This window comes from Lissotriton helveticus, chromosome 4_1 (assembly GCF_964261635.1).
Source record: "Lissotriton helveticus chromosome 4_1, aLisHel1.1, whole genome shotgun sequence".
Taxonomy (NCBI): Eukaryota; Metazoa; Chordata; class Amphibia; order Caudata; family Salamandridae; genus Lissotriton; species Lissotriton helveticus.
The window spans coordinates 626718139-626737591 of NC_136063.1; the positions used below are offsets into that span (position 1 = coordinate 626718139).

The window sequence follows — 19453 nt, forward strand, 5'->3', positions numbered from 1 at the left end:
GAGTGTGGGCCTTGATCTACTATAACTCCTTTGAAGAGGGGTGATTCTTTACAGCTGTGGCCATAAACTACATCTGCAGGGCTAGCTGATAGCCTAGGACCGGCCTGGACAATCGGACACAGAGGAAAAGGAGTGTCAGAGGGTGCGGTAGTGAATAGGGCGAAAGGGAGGTGTCGGGCGGGCACAGGGTGTGATTCTCAGGGAAGAGCAGCGCAGATGGGGGGAGGTTTATTACCCATGCATAAGACAGAGAGCGGGGGTGACCACTGCCTGGGTGAGATGCTTGCGAGGGTGGGGAGCCATGCTAAGGATCGACAGCGTGCACAGAGTGGGTCTGGTCAAGGCATCTAAAATGGCTGCCGTGCACGACAAAAGTGTGGCATTTGAAAAAAGACAAGATGGCGCAGACAATGTTTTTCAACACTTCCTGATTTCCTTCGAATCGAACGTTAACAGACGTTGGGGCATATTACCAAAGTTAAGCGATATTTATCCCTAACGATGCATTGCAAAGATTTTTTTACCGTCAGAAATTATCGCAGATAAACATTGCTATTATCAAGGTTTATCGCAAATACGATAAAAAACGACCGCAATGCATTAATATCGCTGAAAACTCAGCGATATTCATGCATTACCGAGCTAATGCTCTTAGCCATGTTATCCACCTCCCATTGTATAACATGGCTAAGAACTGCTCAGGGCAGCTGTTACTTTTTGGAGATATTCGCGCTTATCTCGAATATTTCCAAAAATTGATAATAGGAGATAGCGATGTTAGCGACTGTTTCCAGTCGCTAACATCTTGGCATGCCCACTTTGCATGTCATTAGTGATAAATATCACTCACATGCAAAGTGGGACCCAAGATGGTCGCTATCTCCTACTAGCCGTCGCTAACTGGTGTTAGCAACAGCTAGGTAATACAGATATAATTTTATCTCCGCGAAGCGGAGCGCTGTTACAGATATATATCTTGTTTTTGAACGTTAATTTCTCAAAATGCACTGAAGCACATATATTGAGACATAGCAAAGGCACATCGGGCTACCAGTCCCTAATATTTTACCAAGTTTCGTGCAAATCCATTCAGCCGTTCGATTATTATTATTATTATTTTTTTTTGCCCCGCGGGGCCCTTTTAAAACCTCCACATCAAACCTAGGGGGTCAGCGAGGATCTACTATGCCCCCTTATGGTCATTTGCCCCTTCGCTTTGGCCTCCTCTTGTCTCTCGATCCTACCGAGAGACAAGATGGCAGCCGCTACGTACTGTTTGGAATGTTTACAGACACCGGAAAGCCAATCAGCTTCGCTTCGCAAAGCTCCGTAACGCGAAAAGTACGCGAAGCGGTGCGCTGTTACAGATATATATATTTTTTTTAACGTTAATTTCTCAAAATCCACTGGAGCACATATATTGAGACCTAGCAAAGGCACATCGGGCTACCAGTCCCTAATATTTTGCCAAGTTTCGTGCAAATCCATTCAGCCGTTCGATTATTATTATTTTGGTTTTTTTTTGCCCCGCGGGGCCCTTTTAAAACCTCCACATCAAACGTAGGGGGTCAGCGAGGATCTACTATTCCCCCTTATGGTCATTTGCCCCTTCGCTTTGGCCTCCTCTTGTCTCTCGATCCTACCGAGAGACAAGATGGCGGCCGCTACGGACTTTTTGGAATGTTGACAGACGCCAGAGAACCAATCAGCTTCGCTTCACAAAGCTCCGTTGCGCGAAAAGTACGCGTCCTGGGACGCTGCCCGGTCCGCTGTTACAGATATATATCTTTTTTTAAACGTTAATTTCTCGAAATCCACTGGAGCACATATATTGAGACCTACAAAAGGCACATCGGGCTACCAGTCCCTACAATTTTGCCAAGTTTCGTGCAAATCCATTCAGCCGTTCGGGCTAAAAGTGAGGCCAACCGCCCTATGGAAAACTCAATGTTAAAAACACGTTTTGGGACCCCCCTTTTTTCTCGGCCCCCCCTTGACGAACCCCCCCCCAAATTTTCAAAGGCTGCTCAGAAACAAAATGTGCCATTTTCCTGAAAATTTCAGCCAATTCCGTCCACAAACGGCAAAGTTATTAGACATAGAATTTTCAAAAAACCCATAGAGAAAAAATCCTAACTATATATACCTACTGGCGACCGCCAGTAGGTAATATATACATATATATATGTGTATGTGTGAAAAACCAAGACCCAGACTCCTCTCCATGGAAACAGGTCAGAGCACACACAGGTTGTGTTTCTTGTCACTTTTAATGCAGCGGCATGACGCGTTTCAGCATTACCGCCTTCTTCAGATGCCCCTTACAACAAGTGCTGCAGTGTTCGTGCTTTTTAAAGGAACTTGCTCCACTCCAATAGGTGGAAACCACATATATATATGTGTGCGTGTGTGTTTATAAAAATATATACACACATACATATATATATATATATATATATATATATATATATATGTATATATATATATATATATATATATATATATATATATATATATATATATATAATATATTACCTACTGGCGGTCGCCAGTAGTTATATATAGTTAGGATTTTTTCTCTATGGGTTTTTTGAAAATTCTATGTCTAATAACTTTGGCGTTTGTGGACGGAATTGGCTGAAATTTTCAGGAAAATGGCACATTTTGTTTCTGAGCAGCCCCTGAAAATTTTGGGGGGGTTCGTCAAGGGGGGGCCGAGAAAAAAGGGGGGTCCCAAAACGCGTTTTTCCCATGTTAATTTCCATAGGGCGGTTGGCCTCACTTTTAGCCCGAACGGCTGAATGGATTTGCACGAAACTTGGCAAAATTGTAGGGACTGGTAGCCCGATGTGCCTTTTGTAGGTCTCAATATATGTGCTCCAGTGGATTTTGAGAAATTAACGTTTAAAAAAAGATATATATCTGTAACAGCGGACTGGGCAGCGGCCCAGGACGCGTACTTTTCGCGCAACGGAGCTTTGTGAAGCGAAGCTGATTGGTTCTCCGGCGTCTGTCAACATTCCAAACAGTCTGTAGCGGCCGCCATCTTGTCTCTCGGTAGGATCGAGAGACAAGAGGAGGCCAAAGCGAAGGGGCAAATGACCATAAGGGGGCATAGTACATTGTCGCTGACCCCCTAGGTTTGATGTGGAGGTTTTAAAAGGGCCCCGCGGGGCAAAAAAAAATAAAAATAATAATAATCGAACAGCTGAATGGATTTGCACGAAACTTGGCAAAATTGTAGGGACTGATAGCCCGATGTGCCTTTGCTAGATCTCAATATATGTGCTCCAGTGGATTTTGAGAAATTAACGTTCAAAAAAAGATATATATCTGTAACACCGCACCGCTTCGCGTACTTTTCGCGTTACGGAGCTTTGCGAAGCGAAGCTGATTGGCTCTCCGGTGTCTGTAAACATTCCAAACAGTCCGTAGCGGCCGCCATCTTGTCTCTCGGTAGGATCGAACAGCTGAATGGATTAGCACGAAACTTGGCAAAATTGTAGGGACTGGTAGCCCGATGTGCCTTTGCTAGGTCTCAATATATGTGCTTCAGTGCATTTTGAGAAATTAACGTTCAAAAACAAGATATATATCTGTAACAGCGCTCCGTTTCGCGGAGATAAAATTATATGTGTATTACCTAGCTGTTGCTAACACTAGTTAGCGATGGCTAGTAGAAGATAGCGACCATCTTGGGCCCCACTTTGCATGTGAGTGATATTTATCACTAATGACATGCAAAGTGGGCATGCCAAGATGTTAGCGACTGGAAACAGTCGCTAACATCGCTATCTCCTATTATCAACTTTTGGAAATATTCGAGATAAGCGCGAATATCTCCAAAAGCTACCACCTGCCCTGAGCAGTTCTTAGCCATGTTATCCAATGGGAGGTGGATAACATGGCTAAGAGCATTAGCTCGGTAATGCATGAATATCGCTGAGTTTTCAGCGATATTAATGCATTGCGGTCGTTTTTTATCGTATTTCCGATAAACCTTGATAATAGCAAGGTTTATCTGCGATAATTTCTGACGGTAAAAAAATCGTTGCTAAGCATCGTTAGGGATAAATATCGCTTAACTTTGGTAATATGCCCCAACGTCTGTTAACGTTCGATTCGAAGGAAATCAGGAAGTGTTGAAAAACATTGTCTGCGCCTTCTTGTCTTTTTTCAAATGCCACACTTTTGTCGTGCATGGCAGCCATTTTAGATGCCTTGACCAGACCCACTCTGTGCACGCTGTCGATCCTTAGCATGGCTCCCCACCCTCGCAAGCATCTCCCCCAGGCAGTGGTCACCCCCGCTCTCTGTCTTATGAATGGGTAATAAACCTCCCCCCATCTGCGCTGCTCTTCCCTGAGAATCACACCCTGTGCCCGCCCGACACCTCCCTTTCGCCCTATTCACTACCGCACCCTCTGACACTCCTTTTCCTCTGTGTCCGATTGTCCAGGCTGGTCCTAGGGTATCAGCTAGCCCTGCAGATGTAGTTTATGGCCACAGCTGTAAAGAATCACCCCTCTTCAAAGGAGTTATAGTAGATCAAGGCCCACACTGGATGAGATCCGTCACAGCAGAAGCGTTGCTATTATCTGAAAACCATCCTGTATTGTGATTGGGGAGGGGACCGAGCCTGAAGCGGAAGATTCCAGGGATGACTCTTTGTACATCAAAGTTTTTACAATTATGTGTCACATTAAATATATATAGCACTCCGACAAAGTAGTAAGATTATAAAACTTTAATAATTTATAAATATATACAAGAAAACAAAAATAGTAATAACATATAAACATTTTTAGGGAAAAACAACGAAGTAGCGGTCGGCTGTGCGAATAGTCCCAACGCAGCACAACGTCCAGATTTCCGGCGTGGGGCGTCGCGGGGGGTGGGTCATCAGTAGCAAACTGTTGTGCGAATAGTTCCAAGGCAGCAGAACGCGCCGAAATCTAGATGACACGAAAGTGATGTCTAGTAAGTTGCCACCCAGCAAATAACGGCATGGGGCGTCGCGGGGGGTGGGTCATCAGTAGCAAACTGTTGCGCGAATAGTTCCAAGGCAGCAGAACGATGGCACCAAGGTGATGTCCAGTAAGTTGCCGCACTGGTTTTGGTATCCTACAATGCTGCTCCGAATAACGGCGTGGGGCGCCCCGGGGGAGGCGGCGTGAACGGGCCTCTCCAGGTGGAGTCTCGTCTGCTGTAGTGGGGCGCCCCTTTACCGTTTCAGTTGCCATTCCGTCCGTTTTTGGTCCACTGTGTCAAAAGCCGCAATTCAGCTGAGTTGCGCCCACTCTTGCGGTGCAGCGATAGGCGGCTGTCACAGGACTCTCAAAATGGCGGCAGGCTGTTTCCTTTTTGGGCCTGGTCCACTGAAATGGCCCTGGGACACCTTGGAAATCGGACGCTTGTCTGCTAGGTCTTGGACCCCATTCTCGAAAGCGTCCCCTTCGCCTTGAGAATTCATCAAAAGTTTTGGGGGCTCCGACTCCTGCAGGCTTCTGGTGGGGAGCGGCTGCCATGATTGCTCGCGGAATGACCACGACTGAGCTACGAGATGGTGGTGCTCTCATGCTGACGCCAGCTTCAGTCTGAAACATCCAGAAACAAGGTGCGGCTTTCATCGTTTGGGGAAAAAAAAAAGTTTTCATCCAATGAAAAGTGTTGTTTTTAGGTCACATGATCAAGCCTTCCATCATTAGGAAACCAAAAGTAAAATGAACCAATGAAAAGTTTTATAAACAAGTCACATGACCTGTTATGCGGCATAGGGTGTAAAATGCGGAGAAAATACGTTGGCACGTGAGGCGGCGTCAGTAGCGGACCGATGTGCGAATAGGCCGAAGGCAATACAACGCGCCAAGATCCGGATGGCACCGAGGTGGTGTCCAGCAAGTTGCAGCACTGGTGTGGCCCTCCTACAATGCTGAAAGTCGGCGTGGGGCGCCCCGTTGGCCTGTGAGTTTGCGTCAGTAGCGGACCGATGTGCGAATAGGCCGAAGGCAGCACAACGCGCCAAGATCCGGATGGCACCGAGGTGGTGTCTAGTAAGTTGCCGCACTGGTGTGGCCATCCAACAATGCTGAAAGTCGGCGTGGGGCGCCCCGTTGGCCTGTGAGTTTGCGTCAGTAGCGGACCGATGTGCGAATAGGCCGAAGGCAGCACAACGCGCCAAGATCCGGATGGCACCGAGGTGGTGTCTAGTAAGTTGCCGCACTGGTGTGGCCATCCTACAATGCTGAAAGTCGGCGTGGGGCGCCCCGTTGGCCTGTGAGTTTGCGTCAGTAGCGGACCGATGTGCGAATAGGCCGAAGGCTGCACAACGCGCCAAGATCCGGATGGCACCGAGGTGGTGTCTAGTAAGTTGCCGCACTGGTGTGGCCATCCTACAATGCTGAAAGTCGGCGTGGGGCGCCCCGTTGGCCTGTGAGATGGCGTCAGTAGCGGACCGATGTGTGAATGGGGCCGAAGGCAGCGCAACAATATTTTCGGAATAGAAGACACCACTAGGCGCTGAGATGCCAAGATCCGGATGGCACCGAGGTGGTGTGTAGCAAGTTGCCGCACTGGTGTGGCCATCCTACAATGCTGAAAGTCGGCGTGGGGCGCCCCGTTGGCCTGTGAGTTTGCGTCAGTAGCGGACCGATGTGCGAATAGGCCGAAGGCAGCACAACGCGCCAAGATCCGGATGGCACCGAGGTGGTGTCTAGTAAGTTGTCGCACTTCTGTGGCCATCCTACAATGTTGAAAGTCGGCGTGGGGCGCCCCGTTGGCCTGTGAGATGGTGTCAGTAGCGGACTGATGTGTGAATGGGGCCAAAGGCAGCGCAACAATATTTTCTACTATATTTCCGGAGTAGAAGACACCACAAGGCGCTGAGATGCCAAGATCCGGATGGCACCGAGGTGGTGTGTAGCAAGTTGCCGCACTGGTGTGGCCATCCTGCAATGCTGAAAGTCGGCGTGGGGCGCCCCGTTGGCCTGTGAGTTTGCGTCAGTAGCGGACCGATGTGCGAATAGGCCGAAGGCAGCACAACGCGCCAAGATCCGGATGGCACCGAGGTGGTGTCTAGTAAGTTGTCGCACTTCTGTGGCCATCCTACAATGTTGAAAGTCGGCGTGGGGCGCCCCGTTGGCCTGTGAGATGGTGTCAGTAGCGGACTGATGTGTGAATGGGGCCAAAGGCAGCGCAACAATATTTTCTGATTTGAAGACACCACAAGGCGCTGAGATGCCAAGATCCGGATGGCACCGAGGTGGTGTCTAGCAAGTTGTGGCACTGGTGTGGCCATCGTACAATGGTAAAAGTCGGCGTGGGGCGCCCTGTTGGCCTGTGAGATGGTGTCAGTAGCGGACTGATGTGTGAATGGGGCCAAAGGCAGCGCAACAATATTTTCTACTATATTTTCGGAGTAGAAGACACCACAAGGCGCTGAGATGCCAAGATCCGGATGGCACCGAGGTGATGTCTAAGTTGCGGACCGATGTGCGAATGGGGCCAAAGGTAGCGTAACAAGATTTTCTGTATGGAAGATACCACTAGGCGTTGAGATGCCAAGATTCGGATGGCACCGAGGTGATGTCTAGCAAGTTGTGCCACTGGTGTGGCCATCGTACAATGGTAAAAGTCGGCGTGGGGCGCCCTATTGGCCTGTGAGATGGTGTCAGTAGCGGACTGATGTGCGAATGGGGCCAAAGGCAGCGCAACAATATTTTCTGACTGACACCACAAGGCGCTGAGATGCCAAGATCCGGAGGGCACCGAGGTGATGTCTAAGTTGCGGACTGATGTGCGAATGGGGCCAAAGGCAGCGTAACAATATTTTCTGTATGGAAGATACCACTAGGCGTTGAGATGCCAAGATTCGGATGGCACCGAGGTGATGTCTAGCAAGTTGGTGTGGTCATCCTACAATGCTGAAACTCGGCGTGGGTCACCCCATTAGCCTGTGAGATGGCGTCAGTAGCGGACCGATGTGCGAATAGGCCGAAGGCAGCACAACGCGCCAAGATCCGGATGTCACCGTGGTGGTTTCATAGTTGAGAGGCACTTCATCTGCAGTGGGGCGCCGAGATCCGGATGGCACCGAGGTGATGTCTAGCAAGTTGCTGTACTGGTGTGGTCATCCTACAATGCTGAAATGTAGTGGGGCGCCCATTTACCGTTTCAGTTGCCATTCAGCTGAGTTTCGGCTGCTCTTGATGTTATAGCGACAGGCGGCTGCAAGAGGACTCTCAAAATGGCGGCCTGTTCTTTGGATTTGGGCCTGGTCCACTAAAATGGCCCTGGGACACCTTAGAACTCGGACGCTCGATTTTTTTTTCCTTTCCTGTACATGCAAAAAAAGGTAAATGCCCGGTACGTTACACGCTTCATCTGCCACGATGACCTCTCCAGAGGAACCGGAAAAAAATATAGTTGTGGTAACTATACCATGCATCGTCATATGGAGAGGTGGCACCAATTAATTATAGTGCTGCATAAAAGAGAGATTTGGAGGAGAACCCCTGACCTGCTAGTACATTCATCAAAGAAGTGGCACTGAGAGCTTCAGAGGCAAGGGAAATGGTCCCAAATATTTAGAAGAACTTTGGAAAGATTAAAATGACATGTTTAGATTGTGGTAAATTAATTTCATGTGGACAGATGAGTGTTACTCTAATAAATACAGCATATGAACATCATCATAGTCGATGGTTGGTAGAGACATTTTGACTATATCCTGGACCTGCCCGTCCTCGCCCAAAATGGCGCCGGAATAAATGGGACTCGTAACTCCTTGTTGTGTACTGGTTGCAGAACCTTGAAATCACGAGATACGTATGCAGTTTTGAAGCACATGGCGGGCGGGGACGAGAATTGATTGAATATTTCGACATCCCTATTGATATTAAGTTCTGATGTGTTATTGATTACTGTACTGTTGAAAATTCGAATTAACGTCACCCATGGTACTTGCCCGCAAATGTATATCTAGATAATTTTATTGTAACTGGCCCTGTCGTATTTTAATTATAAAATGTACGTCCACCGATTCCGTAACTGTTAGACACCTTAGTTCTTGCAACCTAATGGCCCGCCCGTTACGTTCCTCTACAGTGTAAATGTCTATTCATCATATACGATTACAGTTTGCTCCGTGGCAGGCCCACGTGGTTATAGGCTCGTATTTGTATAATGAAATTTTCACAATAAAGGTTTTTAAAAGAAAACATGGTAGTAGTATATACATTGGTAAAGTTTTTAATAATAGTCACTGTTTTAGAATCATTAAAAGGCAAGTGAAATAAAGCAGACCAATTACATGAAGGGTAAAAGGTATAATACGAAGGAACGCAGTAAAGATAAATGGTCAAGGGCTGTTGTGTTTTCTATTCCTGCAACATAAAGTGATCGATAAGAATCTCATATTCAGGCGTATCGGCGACTAAGACAGCAGGTCGACCCTCTTTTGCTCAACGGCTCCGTCATGGGACGAAGAAACGCTCTTTTTCTCGAAAAAAGAATATATTTTACTTGCAGGACAGTTGTAAAATTTCCGGGAAAGTACATTAGCCTGGAACATTATAACATATATTTAAGAAAAAATAATGTTCGGAAGTAATTAAAAGCGTAATTTTTAGGTGATATGACCAAGGCTTTCATCATTAGAATAAGAAAAGTAAAATGAACCAATGAAAAGTTTTATTAACAAGTCACATGACTTGTTATGCTTACGTTACGCGCTGCGCGCCCCGGATGACTTCCGGATGCGCTAACGCGGCGCGTCATATGACGCATTACGCGACTGCGCAGGTCCAGAATATAGTCAAAATGTCTCCACCAACCAGCGGTCGAAACACAACCCCTTTCAGCAGGCTAAATAGTTCTGTTAAATGACAACAGAAGGGACAGGGAACAAGAACCATCAGTCAAAGAGGGGAGGGCTAGTTCTTGTCTACCGGGTTACATTGGGGCGCTACCGGAACTGATCGAATTGGTAGTCTACAGTGTTTCTGGATGTTTCAGACTGAAGCTGGGGTTAGCATGAGAGCACCACCATTTCGTAGCTCCGTTGTGGCCATTCCGCAACCAATCATGGCAGCCGCTCTTTATCGTTATTTTGGGCGGGGTGGGTGGCGGAGCCGAGCTGTTTTGCAGCCATCATTGTGTGGAGTTCAGTTCATCTCACTAGTTTTGTATTTGTCATGAGGGGTTGTTCCTAATGTTTCTATTTTAGCGAGGTCAAAAAGAGATCCCATTAGTGGCCTACTGATTTTACTCGATTCCTTTTCTTTTTTTTACACGATTTTTCGTTATCTGCAAAGACTAAACAGAGTATTGCGACTCTGTGTTTGTTTGTAAATAGAGAATGAACCAAAGAGAACTAATTCTAAAACAGTAAATACTTGGATAACAATCAATCAAATGGAGAGAGAAGCAGGCACGACGGATTACAACGGGGGCAAAGGCCTGCGTTAACTACCTTTCACTATCTGCAAAGAGAGAGTACTCCTAATAGAAATGAGGGGGGGGGGGCACCATTCAAAGCAGATCAGTGTGCATAAACACGAAAATGTTTTCACTTACCACGTACTTGACATTCGACAGCTTATGATATTTGCTATTAAAAAACCATTGAAATTCACTGAAAAAACCATAGGTTATAGACCATATATAGTTAGGAATTAGCATTTACAAAACCTTGAAAATTCACTGAAAAAACCATAGGTTATAGACCATATATAGTTAGGAATTAGCATTTAAAAAACCTTATTTTACTCACACAAAACCATTGAAATTCCATATATAGTTAGTTGCACTAACTATATATCGCGCACCCGCAATCCACTGCTGATGATGTCACATATTACATCATTCATGACATGGTCAGTGACATCACTGATGACATCACTGATGACATCTCAAATGACATCACTGATGACATCACTGATGACATCTCATTTGACATCAATGACCACATCACTGATGATATCATTCATGTGACAATACAATGCATCTCCTCACATTTTAATATAACCTCTGTTTCACCCAGTGTTAAATACAGAGTATAATTTTTGAAACCATTGACACACCAATACTAGTTACTACATACGCACTCACTGATTCCTACGTCTACACACACATTCACTCATTCACCCATACAATCATTCATACATACAATCACTCATCTTTACAACACTATCATATGCAGTCATACACCTATACAGACACTCACACTCTGCCACTCATCCATGGAGTTACTCACACACCTAGTCAGTCCTGTAAAGAATCAATCACACTTCCATTTTCTTGTCTATACAGTTAAACATAGAGCACCTTACATTTTCAAACATATACTAACACATACTTACTTTCTTATACAATCATTGATACAAGTACACATTGATCTGCACAGAGTCACACACCTCCCAGCCAGCCACACACACACTCAGTCTCCCATACAAATACTTGGATAATCAATCAATAACCCATATAGTTAATCATATAGCTACTGATCAACACATGCAGCAGTTTACAGAACAACAGACATAATGATGCACAAATTAAGACAGTTTAGTCACTAACCCATGCACTCAGTGAGACACATTTAATCACTGACTCATACATTCAGTCTTGCACCTACTAAATCCTTCGTCCAGACACTTATACATCTACTCATTCTTCAATATGTAAAACATATTTAAACTTTACAGAAACACACAGTCACTGGATGATGTCATCAGTGATGTCATCAGTGATGTCATTTGAGATGTCATCAGTGATGTCATCAGTGATGTCACTGACCATGTCATGAATGATGTAATATGTGACATCATCAGCAGTGGATTGCGGGTGCGCGATATATAGTTAGTGCAACTAACTATATATGGAATTTCAATGGTTTTGTGTGAGTAAAATAAGGTTTTTTAAATGCTAATTCCTAACTATATATGGTCTATAACCTATGGTTTTTTCAGTGAATATATATATATATAGATACACATTTATCACTGAAAAAACAAACATTAAAGTAACTTTCTAGTCCCTAAGGTAACTATAACTCATGCCCCTGCCATGCACCGTTTTGTCATCAATGATATAATTTCAAATGTTGCAGTGATGTTATCAATGATCTAATGGAAGATGTCATGAGCAATATGTCAGTAACTAGTTGTGCATAGCGAGGGCATGAGTTATAGTTCCAAGAGATAACTGGTGAATATTTGTGTTTTCTCAGTTTAAAATGTTACATTGTAACTGAACTTTTCACCTAACTATACTGTTACTTTAGACTTTGTTTTTTTCAGTGTATTTCTAACTTAAAGTAATATTGTACTAACATACGTAAAGTCACCCACTGCTGCATATCCTTAAGTCTGCAGTTGGCCTCTCAGGTCCTGCCTCAACTTAAGCAGACTTACACATTTTGTCCAAGAGTCATAACACCAAAATATATAAAGAGAGCCAATTGGTTTTCTCAAGGGGTGAGCATATCAATATATATAAAACACATCTATCATCTTTCTCTAAAAAATCATCAATATTTTTGAACTAACTTATATTTCAGTTATTCACATATCGCAATGTTTATTAATAATAAATATTATAACATTGTTTAATAAGGGTTTCATTTTTTTAAAAGCCTGTGAGATAGTTTTTATTATTACATTTTGTGGGTGAAAAATGTTAAAATAAATAGAGAAATATTTGTTCATTTGATTATTATTTTTTCTAAAAACATGTCACTGAACCTTTCTTTTAGCATTTTCAGCCCAGAAAATGCAGTCACAAAGACATCCACAAGAGGACCTTGCGCTCCAGCTGACTAGCAAAGAGCTCCAGCTAGGAGAGTGTTAAAAATATGGTAAGTTCTCCTTGTGTCATGCACTTAATGACCCAGGTGACTTACTGTTTTTTAAATGTTGCTGTGGGCTGCACCATACCCTGCAACCTCCCTCCACAACATTAGAAAAGGCATGTTGGTGCCCCTCCATATTTCTGGGGAACCACCAAGCTGAAAAAGATTTAAAACAAAAAGCCCTTACAGTTTATCATTAATTTTGGTCAAAAAGGAACCCATCTCCTGAGTCCTTTCTTTTATTTGTGCAGGGACAGGGGATCCCTTCCCCGAAGCTTTGTACCTCGTGGTCCCCAGCTCCCAGAGCCTTTATTTTTTTAAGGTGACGGGGATGAGCAGCCCCCATTTCCAAGCCAATAATGACCCTGGGGATCATATTTTCTGGGGCCTTACATGTGTGTCCCGGTTCCCACCAGGGACACCCACAAGACACTATGTTGGGGGCCACAGGGAGGATCCCCTGGGCCCCGCTGGTCCCGCCAGCTCTCTGCATGAACCTATCCTGGGTGCACTCCTGCCCTGCAGCAGCAGGTTCTCTTCCTTGCTGCCACTGGGCAGGATCAAGCTGAGCTTCTATGCCTGAAAGAGCACGAGCATGAAAACACGCCTGCTCCCGTCAGCAGGAGCATTTTTTTTCAAGCTCCTGCCATGTGGGAGCAGACATGTCTTCATTGTCCATGCTCTTGTGGGACGGGAAACCGTATACTGGGGGTGGGCCCCAAAGATTTGGTCCCCAAGACTTTTAGAAGCTCTGGAAGGGAGGCTGCACACCCCCTCCACTATAATTATCTGTCTCCCCCAATTAAAATGTGCATCACAGTCTGGGGAGGAGGGCCACACGTCCCCTTTCCATTGAAATATAAATACATTTAATTACCTCTTACCACTTTAATAAAGTAGTATTAGGTAGGAAACAACAATGAAACCTGCTACTTACCTATATCTAAGGCCATAACCCAGAGGCAGCCAACGTGTGCTAAAAAGTGCATGGCTGCAAGGCTGCCTTTTGCGTTTTGTAGCCATTAGACAATCATATTCTGCCTTGTCACTGGCATGTGCTTTGGTATGTTATGTTATAAAATTTGTAAAGCGCACAGCTGCCCCAGCAAAGGGGCGTCCCGGCGCTAATCCTGAACAAACACAACTAAAAACAGAAAGGGCACAGTTATTTTAAGGGAATAGATGGGTCTAAATGGCTTTCCTAAATTGATACAGCTCATTTATTTATCGAATATGGGCTGGTAGAGTGTTCCATAACTTTGCTGCTAAAAAGCAGAAGGAATGTCCACCGGCTCTAGTTCTCTTTAACCGAGGGATCTCAACCAGATTCTGGCCAGCTGAACGTAGGGCCCGCCTAGGCACATACATCTTCAACAAAGGCATTAGCATTTTAGGGGTTGATTGTTTTAGGATTTTAAATGAGGTACACAAGACCTTAAACTGTATCCGCTGGACTACTGGAAGCCAGTGAAGTTTCCGAATGGACACCACAAAGTTAACATGGCCTATAGTGGCACAACCTATATGTAAGTTTTTTTAGGCTTATAACTTTAACACTACTTAAACTATTTACATCTACTACCAAACATTACCATTTACACATGTATATTCCTGCTACATTACATCTACATCTTTACACACTCTACACCATTCCATTGCATGCCACTCCACTGTACGCTATTCCACTCTACGCCACTCCAATCTAAGTCACTCCACTATACACCACCCTACTCTACTCTATAATAATCCACTGTGCAATGTGGGCTACAAAAGTTTACTAAGTATAAATGATGCTTCAACAAAAGTGCATTTAATGCTGAGTCATATACACAGTGTTTGAAATGACCCATGCCATTAACCCTAATGTCCATAAAACCACACACCTCTTTAGACGGAATAGGGCAAACTGTAAAATTGAAATCCCCGAACCAAACTATATATGAATCCTTGCTGTTCAATAAAGTGGTCCAAATCTATTTCAAGGTCTTTAACCACATCACCTCTTGTAGAATCAAAAGGTGTAATATTCGTATGTAAGTTATACATTTAAGTTATAACTATAAAAAAGGTTTAACTTTTGTGTGTATATATATATATAGATACATATATCTATATATATATATTCACACACATATATATATTTGTTCATTTTTGTTAAAATATAGTACAAGGAGAAGAGCTTATGCGCCTCAGCTTTCTTTGCTCTCATTTTATTTGAATAGCTTGGAACGCCCAAGTACTGGAGAATTTTCCACGGCAAGTTGAGTGGACTGTGTAACTGGAATTTTAATTTGTTCATCCCCTTCTCGAAGCCAAATTAGAGACAGAACAGGAAAGATGGAAGTGAGAAATGACATTGATGGAAAGACCTGTCACAGTACATTACAGTGCATTGCAATCACACATTTCAACAGCACAAAGAGAACCATATATGTACGTATTTAAAGGCATTTGTCGAGCGTACACTGACAGGGCACCTAACAAGGGGACATAACCTCCGTATGAATCATGATGATTTGCAAGGAAGGATAATACAAATGGAGTCGGTGGTTCTTATCGTGTTGGGATGCATTGTTCTCTGAACCGGCCAGTCTTACGTTTCTTGGCAATGCTTGCGTTCTTTAGAGAGGTCCACGTTCAGGGGGAATCCAAGTGATTCTGAATTGGTTGTTATATGGGGGTTCGTAGGGTAAGCTTTCCAGTTTGATTTCAGATAGAAAGGCTTTAATCTGTGATTGTTCATTGCTGCTGGCATCATAAGCAGCCTAAACGTATTTCAGAAGAAATACGACATGTACATTGAGCATTCCTTCCTTACATGACTAGCAACCCAGGCCGTGCGCCACTTTTGCACCGCCGTTGCATCACTTTTAGGATGCAGCGGCAGCGTAAAGCTAGCTCCATGCTGCAACGGATTTACAACGTGACGCATCTAGGGAGATGCTTACGTTGTAAAGCCCTGCGCCACATGAAACCTGCGTCAGGGTTCATGTGGGCGTTCCGGCGCAGGAACGCCTCGGAAAAGTACCTGAGTGAAATCTACAAGATTTCACTCAGTCGTCACTTTTCCGAAGCCGCTGCGTCAAAACCTTACGCCTGCTTGAAGCAGGGGTAAGGCTTGATGCACCATGTTGCAGATTGTCTGGGTTAGAACAGTGCTGGAGTTGCGTCTCGCCCGCGACACGACTCCAGCACTGCTCCAACCTTACGCCAGCAACGGCGACTCGCATCTACATTTCCTTGCTCCATGGCACGCCGCATTGTAAATGCGGTGCATCCGTGGTGGCACAAGGATTGTAATGCGTGTCGCAAGTTTCCTGCCGCATCCCTGCTGATTTGCAGGGATGCGCCAGGAATTGTAAATCTGCCCTCAGAGAGGTTATTATGCACTTTGAGCAGCACTTCAAAATACTTCAACACACATGTAAGCGCTTTTTTGGACGTACTCTCACGCATGGGTGATGGGAAGAAAAACGTATTTAATGAATGGGTGAAGTCAGTGAGGATGACAGTTTAACTGTCAAATGCTGTTAAAGTATACAATTTGTATCTGTACATCCCTCACGTGGTAGCCCCCTGAACACAATATATTAAGGGCTGCATTGAATTATGCTTTGTGTGGCCAGAGATAAGCACAGTCCCTCAACTCACCGTTATATAAATAAAATGTAGGCACATCCATCTATCACCAATTTAAAAGTTAATTTTGTCTCTAAAACTGTCGCTGTCATATTGTATGTGGTTTGCAGGTTTTAAGTACTTTAATGTAATAAGCTGGTTGCAATCGGGGTCCCCTTCGCCCCCTCATCCTTAGTTTCGTTACCCTACTGAGGTAAAATATAAATACATTACAAAAACAAACATGTGGAGAGAACCATTGAAATCTAGATGCACAATCTTTCAATCAAAAGAAGAGCATGTTTACACATTTTCTATAAACGACCTTGCTTGTACAAAGAATTAGATTTATTACGGCAAGGTCACATGCATGGCTAATCATTTGGAGGTCACAGAGCACTGGGATGAGTCATTTGAAGGAGAAATCACACGGCGTCCTTCGGAGTATCCCAAGGACTGACTGACATGTTGCAACGCGCAGAGCCTTGGAGTGCGCCTGTGAACGCTCTTTGACTAACTTCTGCTCTTTCTTTCAGGGGAAGTCGAAAACAATACCATGCTTTAACCCCAACACTTTATTACCAGGTACGTGTTTGTTACTGGTTTGGACATTCTGTGAATAATATTGTTACTGTTTTAAACACATTACTCCATATGCTATACCGCATTTAAGATAGCAAACTTTCTAACTTTCCAGTTAAGCTGCTCAAAACATTAATAATCAAGCCTTGGAAAAGCCAATAGGTTTGACGTTGGCTGCCGACTTTCCTTTTTCCCAATGCTTGTGAATGTTGTTTGTAAAACTGTTCAAGATAAAACACTTCTTGTGTATAAGAGCAGTTTGTGCAAGAACAAAATACCGTTACTCACAGACTGGTAAGCCAGTGAATTAAGAGGACGGATCCTGTGCCCCGTAGTTTATGTTGTGGTGGGCAGAAAAAAATATGAATGACACACTGACAGAATAATGGATGAAGAAAGATAGCTGAAAACCCCTATAGCCAAGTATAATATGGTATATACACATAATATCTATCTATCTATCTATCTATCTATCTATCTATCTATCTATCTATCTATCTATCTATCTATCTATCTATCTATCTATCTATCTATCTATCTATCTATCTATCTATCTATCTATCTATCTATATATCTATCCATCCATCCATCCATCCAGCGGCAGATTTCGCTCAAAACCAGTGACATTCAGCAGTTAAAGTTGCCTCAGCTAACTATAAGTTTTGCCCCCACAATGTACTTCTTATGACCTCACATATTACATCAATCATGACACAATCACTGATGACATCATTGATGACATCTCAAATGACTACACTGAAGACGTCATTGATGCTGTAATCCAGTGATTGTGAAAGAATAAGCAGTGGATTGTGGGGCGTAAGATGTAGTTATCGCAGGTAACTATAACTGATGAATTTCACTGGTTTTGTATGAGTGATATCTGAGCTTAACTATAACGTCCCAATAGTTTTTTCAGTGAATTTCTAAGTGTTTTTAAATGATATTCCCTAACTATAATTTTCCTGTAACCTTTGTTTTTTTCAGTGAATTTCTGAGTTTTTTTTTTATTTACTAACTGTAACCAGTAAACTTTGAGACTTGGTGTGTGAGTGGCTGTGTAGGTCAGTAACTAGGTGTGTGAGTGGCAGTATGGGCCTGTGAGTGTGTGAGTGGCTTTATGGGCCAGCGAGTGGACTTGTGAGTGGCTGTATTGGTCTGTGAGTGGGTGGGTGAGTTCCTATGTGGGCTTGTGAATGGGTGTGTGAGTGCCTGTGTGGGTCTGTGACTGGTTCTGTGAGTGGCACTATGGGTCTGTGAGTGGCTGTCTGGGTGTGTGAGTGGATGTGTGAGTGCCTGTGTGTGTGTTTTTACGAGTGGTTGTGTGAGTGGCAGAATAGGCCTGTGAGTGGCTGTGTGGGTCTCCTAATAGGTGTGTGAGTGCCTGTGTGTGATGGTGAGTGGGTGTATGAGTGGTGCTACAGGTCTGTGAGTATGTTTGTGGTAGGCAGTAGGGGTTTGTGAGTTGGTGTGTGAGTGGTTGTTTGGGTTTGCAAGTAGGTGTGTATGTGAAAGCTGTGTGGGTCAGAGTGACTGTGTTTATTTTTAAATTGGGGTTTGGGGTACCCCTACCCTGATCGTTTTTGTAATTTTATTTTCCCTACTGGGAACCGAGACCCGATGAACTAAATGATGTCCACAACTTTCCTCTGAGGTTGCAACCAGTCAATCACAGCCTTCCTGTTGGTACATGGATTCACAAATCCAAGGAGGATCTGCGTCTCTAGATATACAAATGTGAATCTCAGTTAATATCTCAAAAAGTCCTGAATGGAATTACACCCAAAAACAAAAAGGGTTCTTTCTGGAACAATAGCTACCTTTCTGCCAAATTTCATGTAATTCTGTCCAGAGGTTTGGGCTGTAGTCGTGTCTATACTCTCTATGGAAATATATATATTGAAGATGCCATTCCTTGCTGTCACAAAGCCAGTAGCAGCCACTCAAGTCCAAATCAAATTGCATTATTTTCTCACCCTTGCTGACTAACGTGTTTTGCCCATGAAGGCCTTTGTCAATGTCAGCATGCCAAACAACACCACACATTTTTTAAACATCATCTATTTTACTTTAACAGAGGACGGACTTGCGATTTCAAAGTCAGTATGTGATCCCTTACAGAAATGTTGCCGCCATCTTAGAATGACCACGACTTTTCAAACAAGATCTAGTGAATTTATCATTACTTTCAGTTCAGTCTAAACTATTTATATTTCGTTGTAAACACATTATTGTCATATTCCTTTAAAACCATACATAGCAATCGTGTTGCACACCATAGTTTACTAATACAAAAAAATATTATTATTGATAATTAACAACTTGCGATGGGAGGGCGTGTTATATCACAATGTCAAATTTGTATGGGATAATGTATTCTGTTACCTAAAGCCCTAAATGGGCAGT

The 19453-nt window shown here is 43.9% G+C and overlaps 1 protein-coding gene across 1 annotated transcript in view; it reads left to right on the forward strand.

The window, feature by feature from the left end:
• Positions 1 to 19453, forward strand: part of CA8 (carbonic anhydrase 8 (inactive)) — a 698424-nt gene that overhangs the window by 503000 nt on the left and 175971 nt on the right. The window contains exon 6 of the mRNA XM_078685647.1: positions 17002 to 17050. Coding sequence (XP_078541773.1) covers positions 17002 to 17050 — 49 coding nt within the window. The remainder of the gene's footprint in view (positions 1 to 17001; positions 17051 to 19453) is intronic.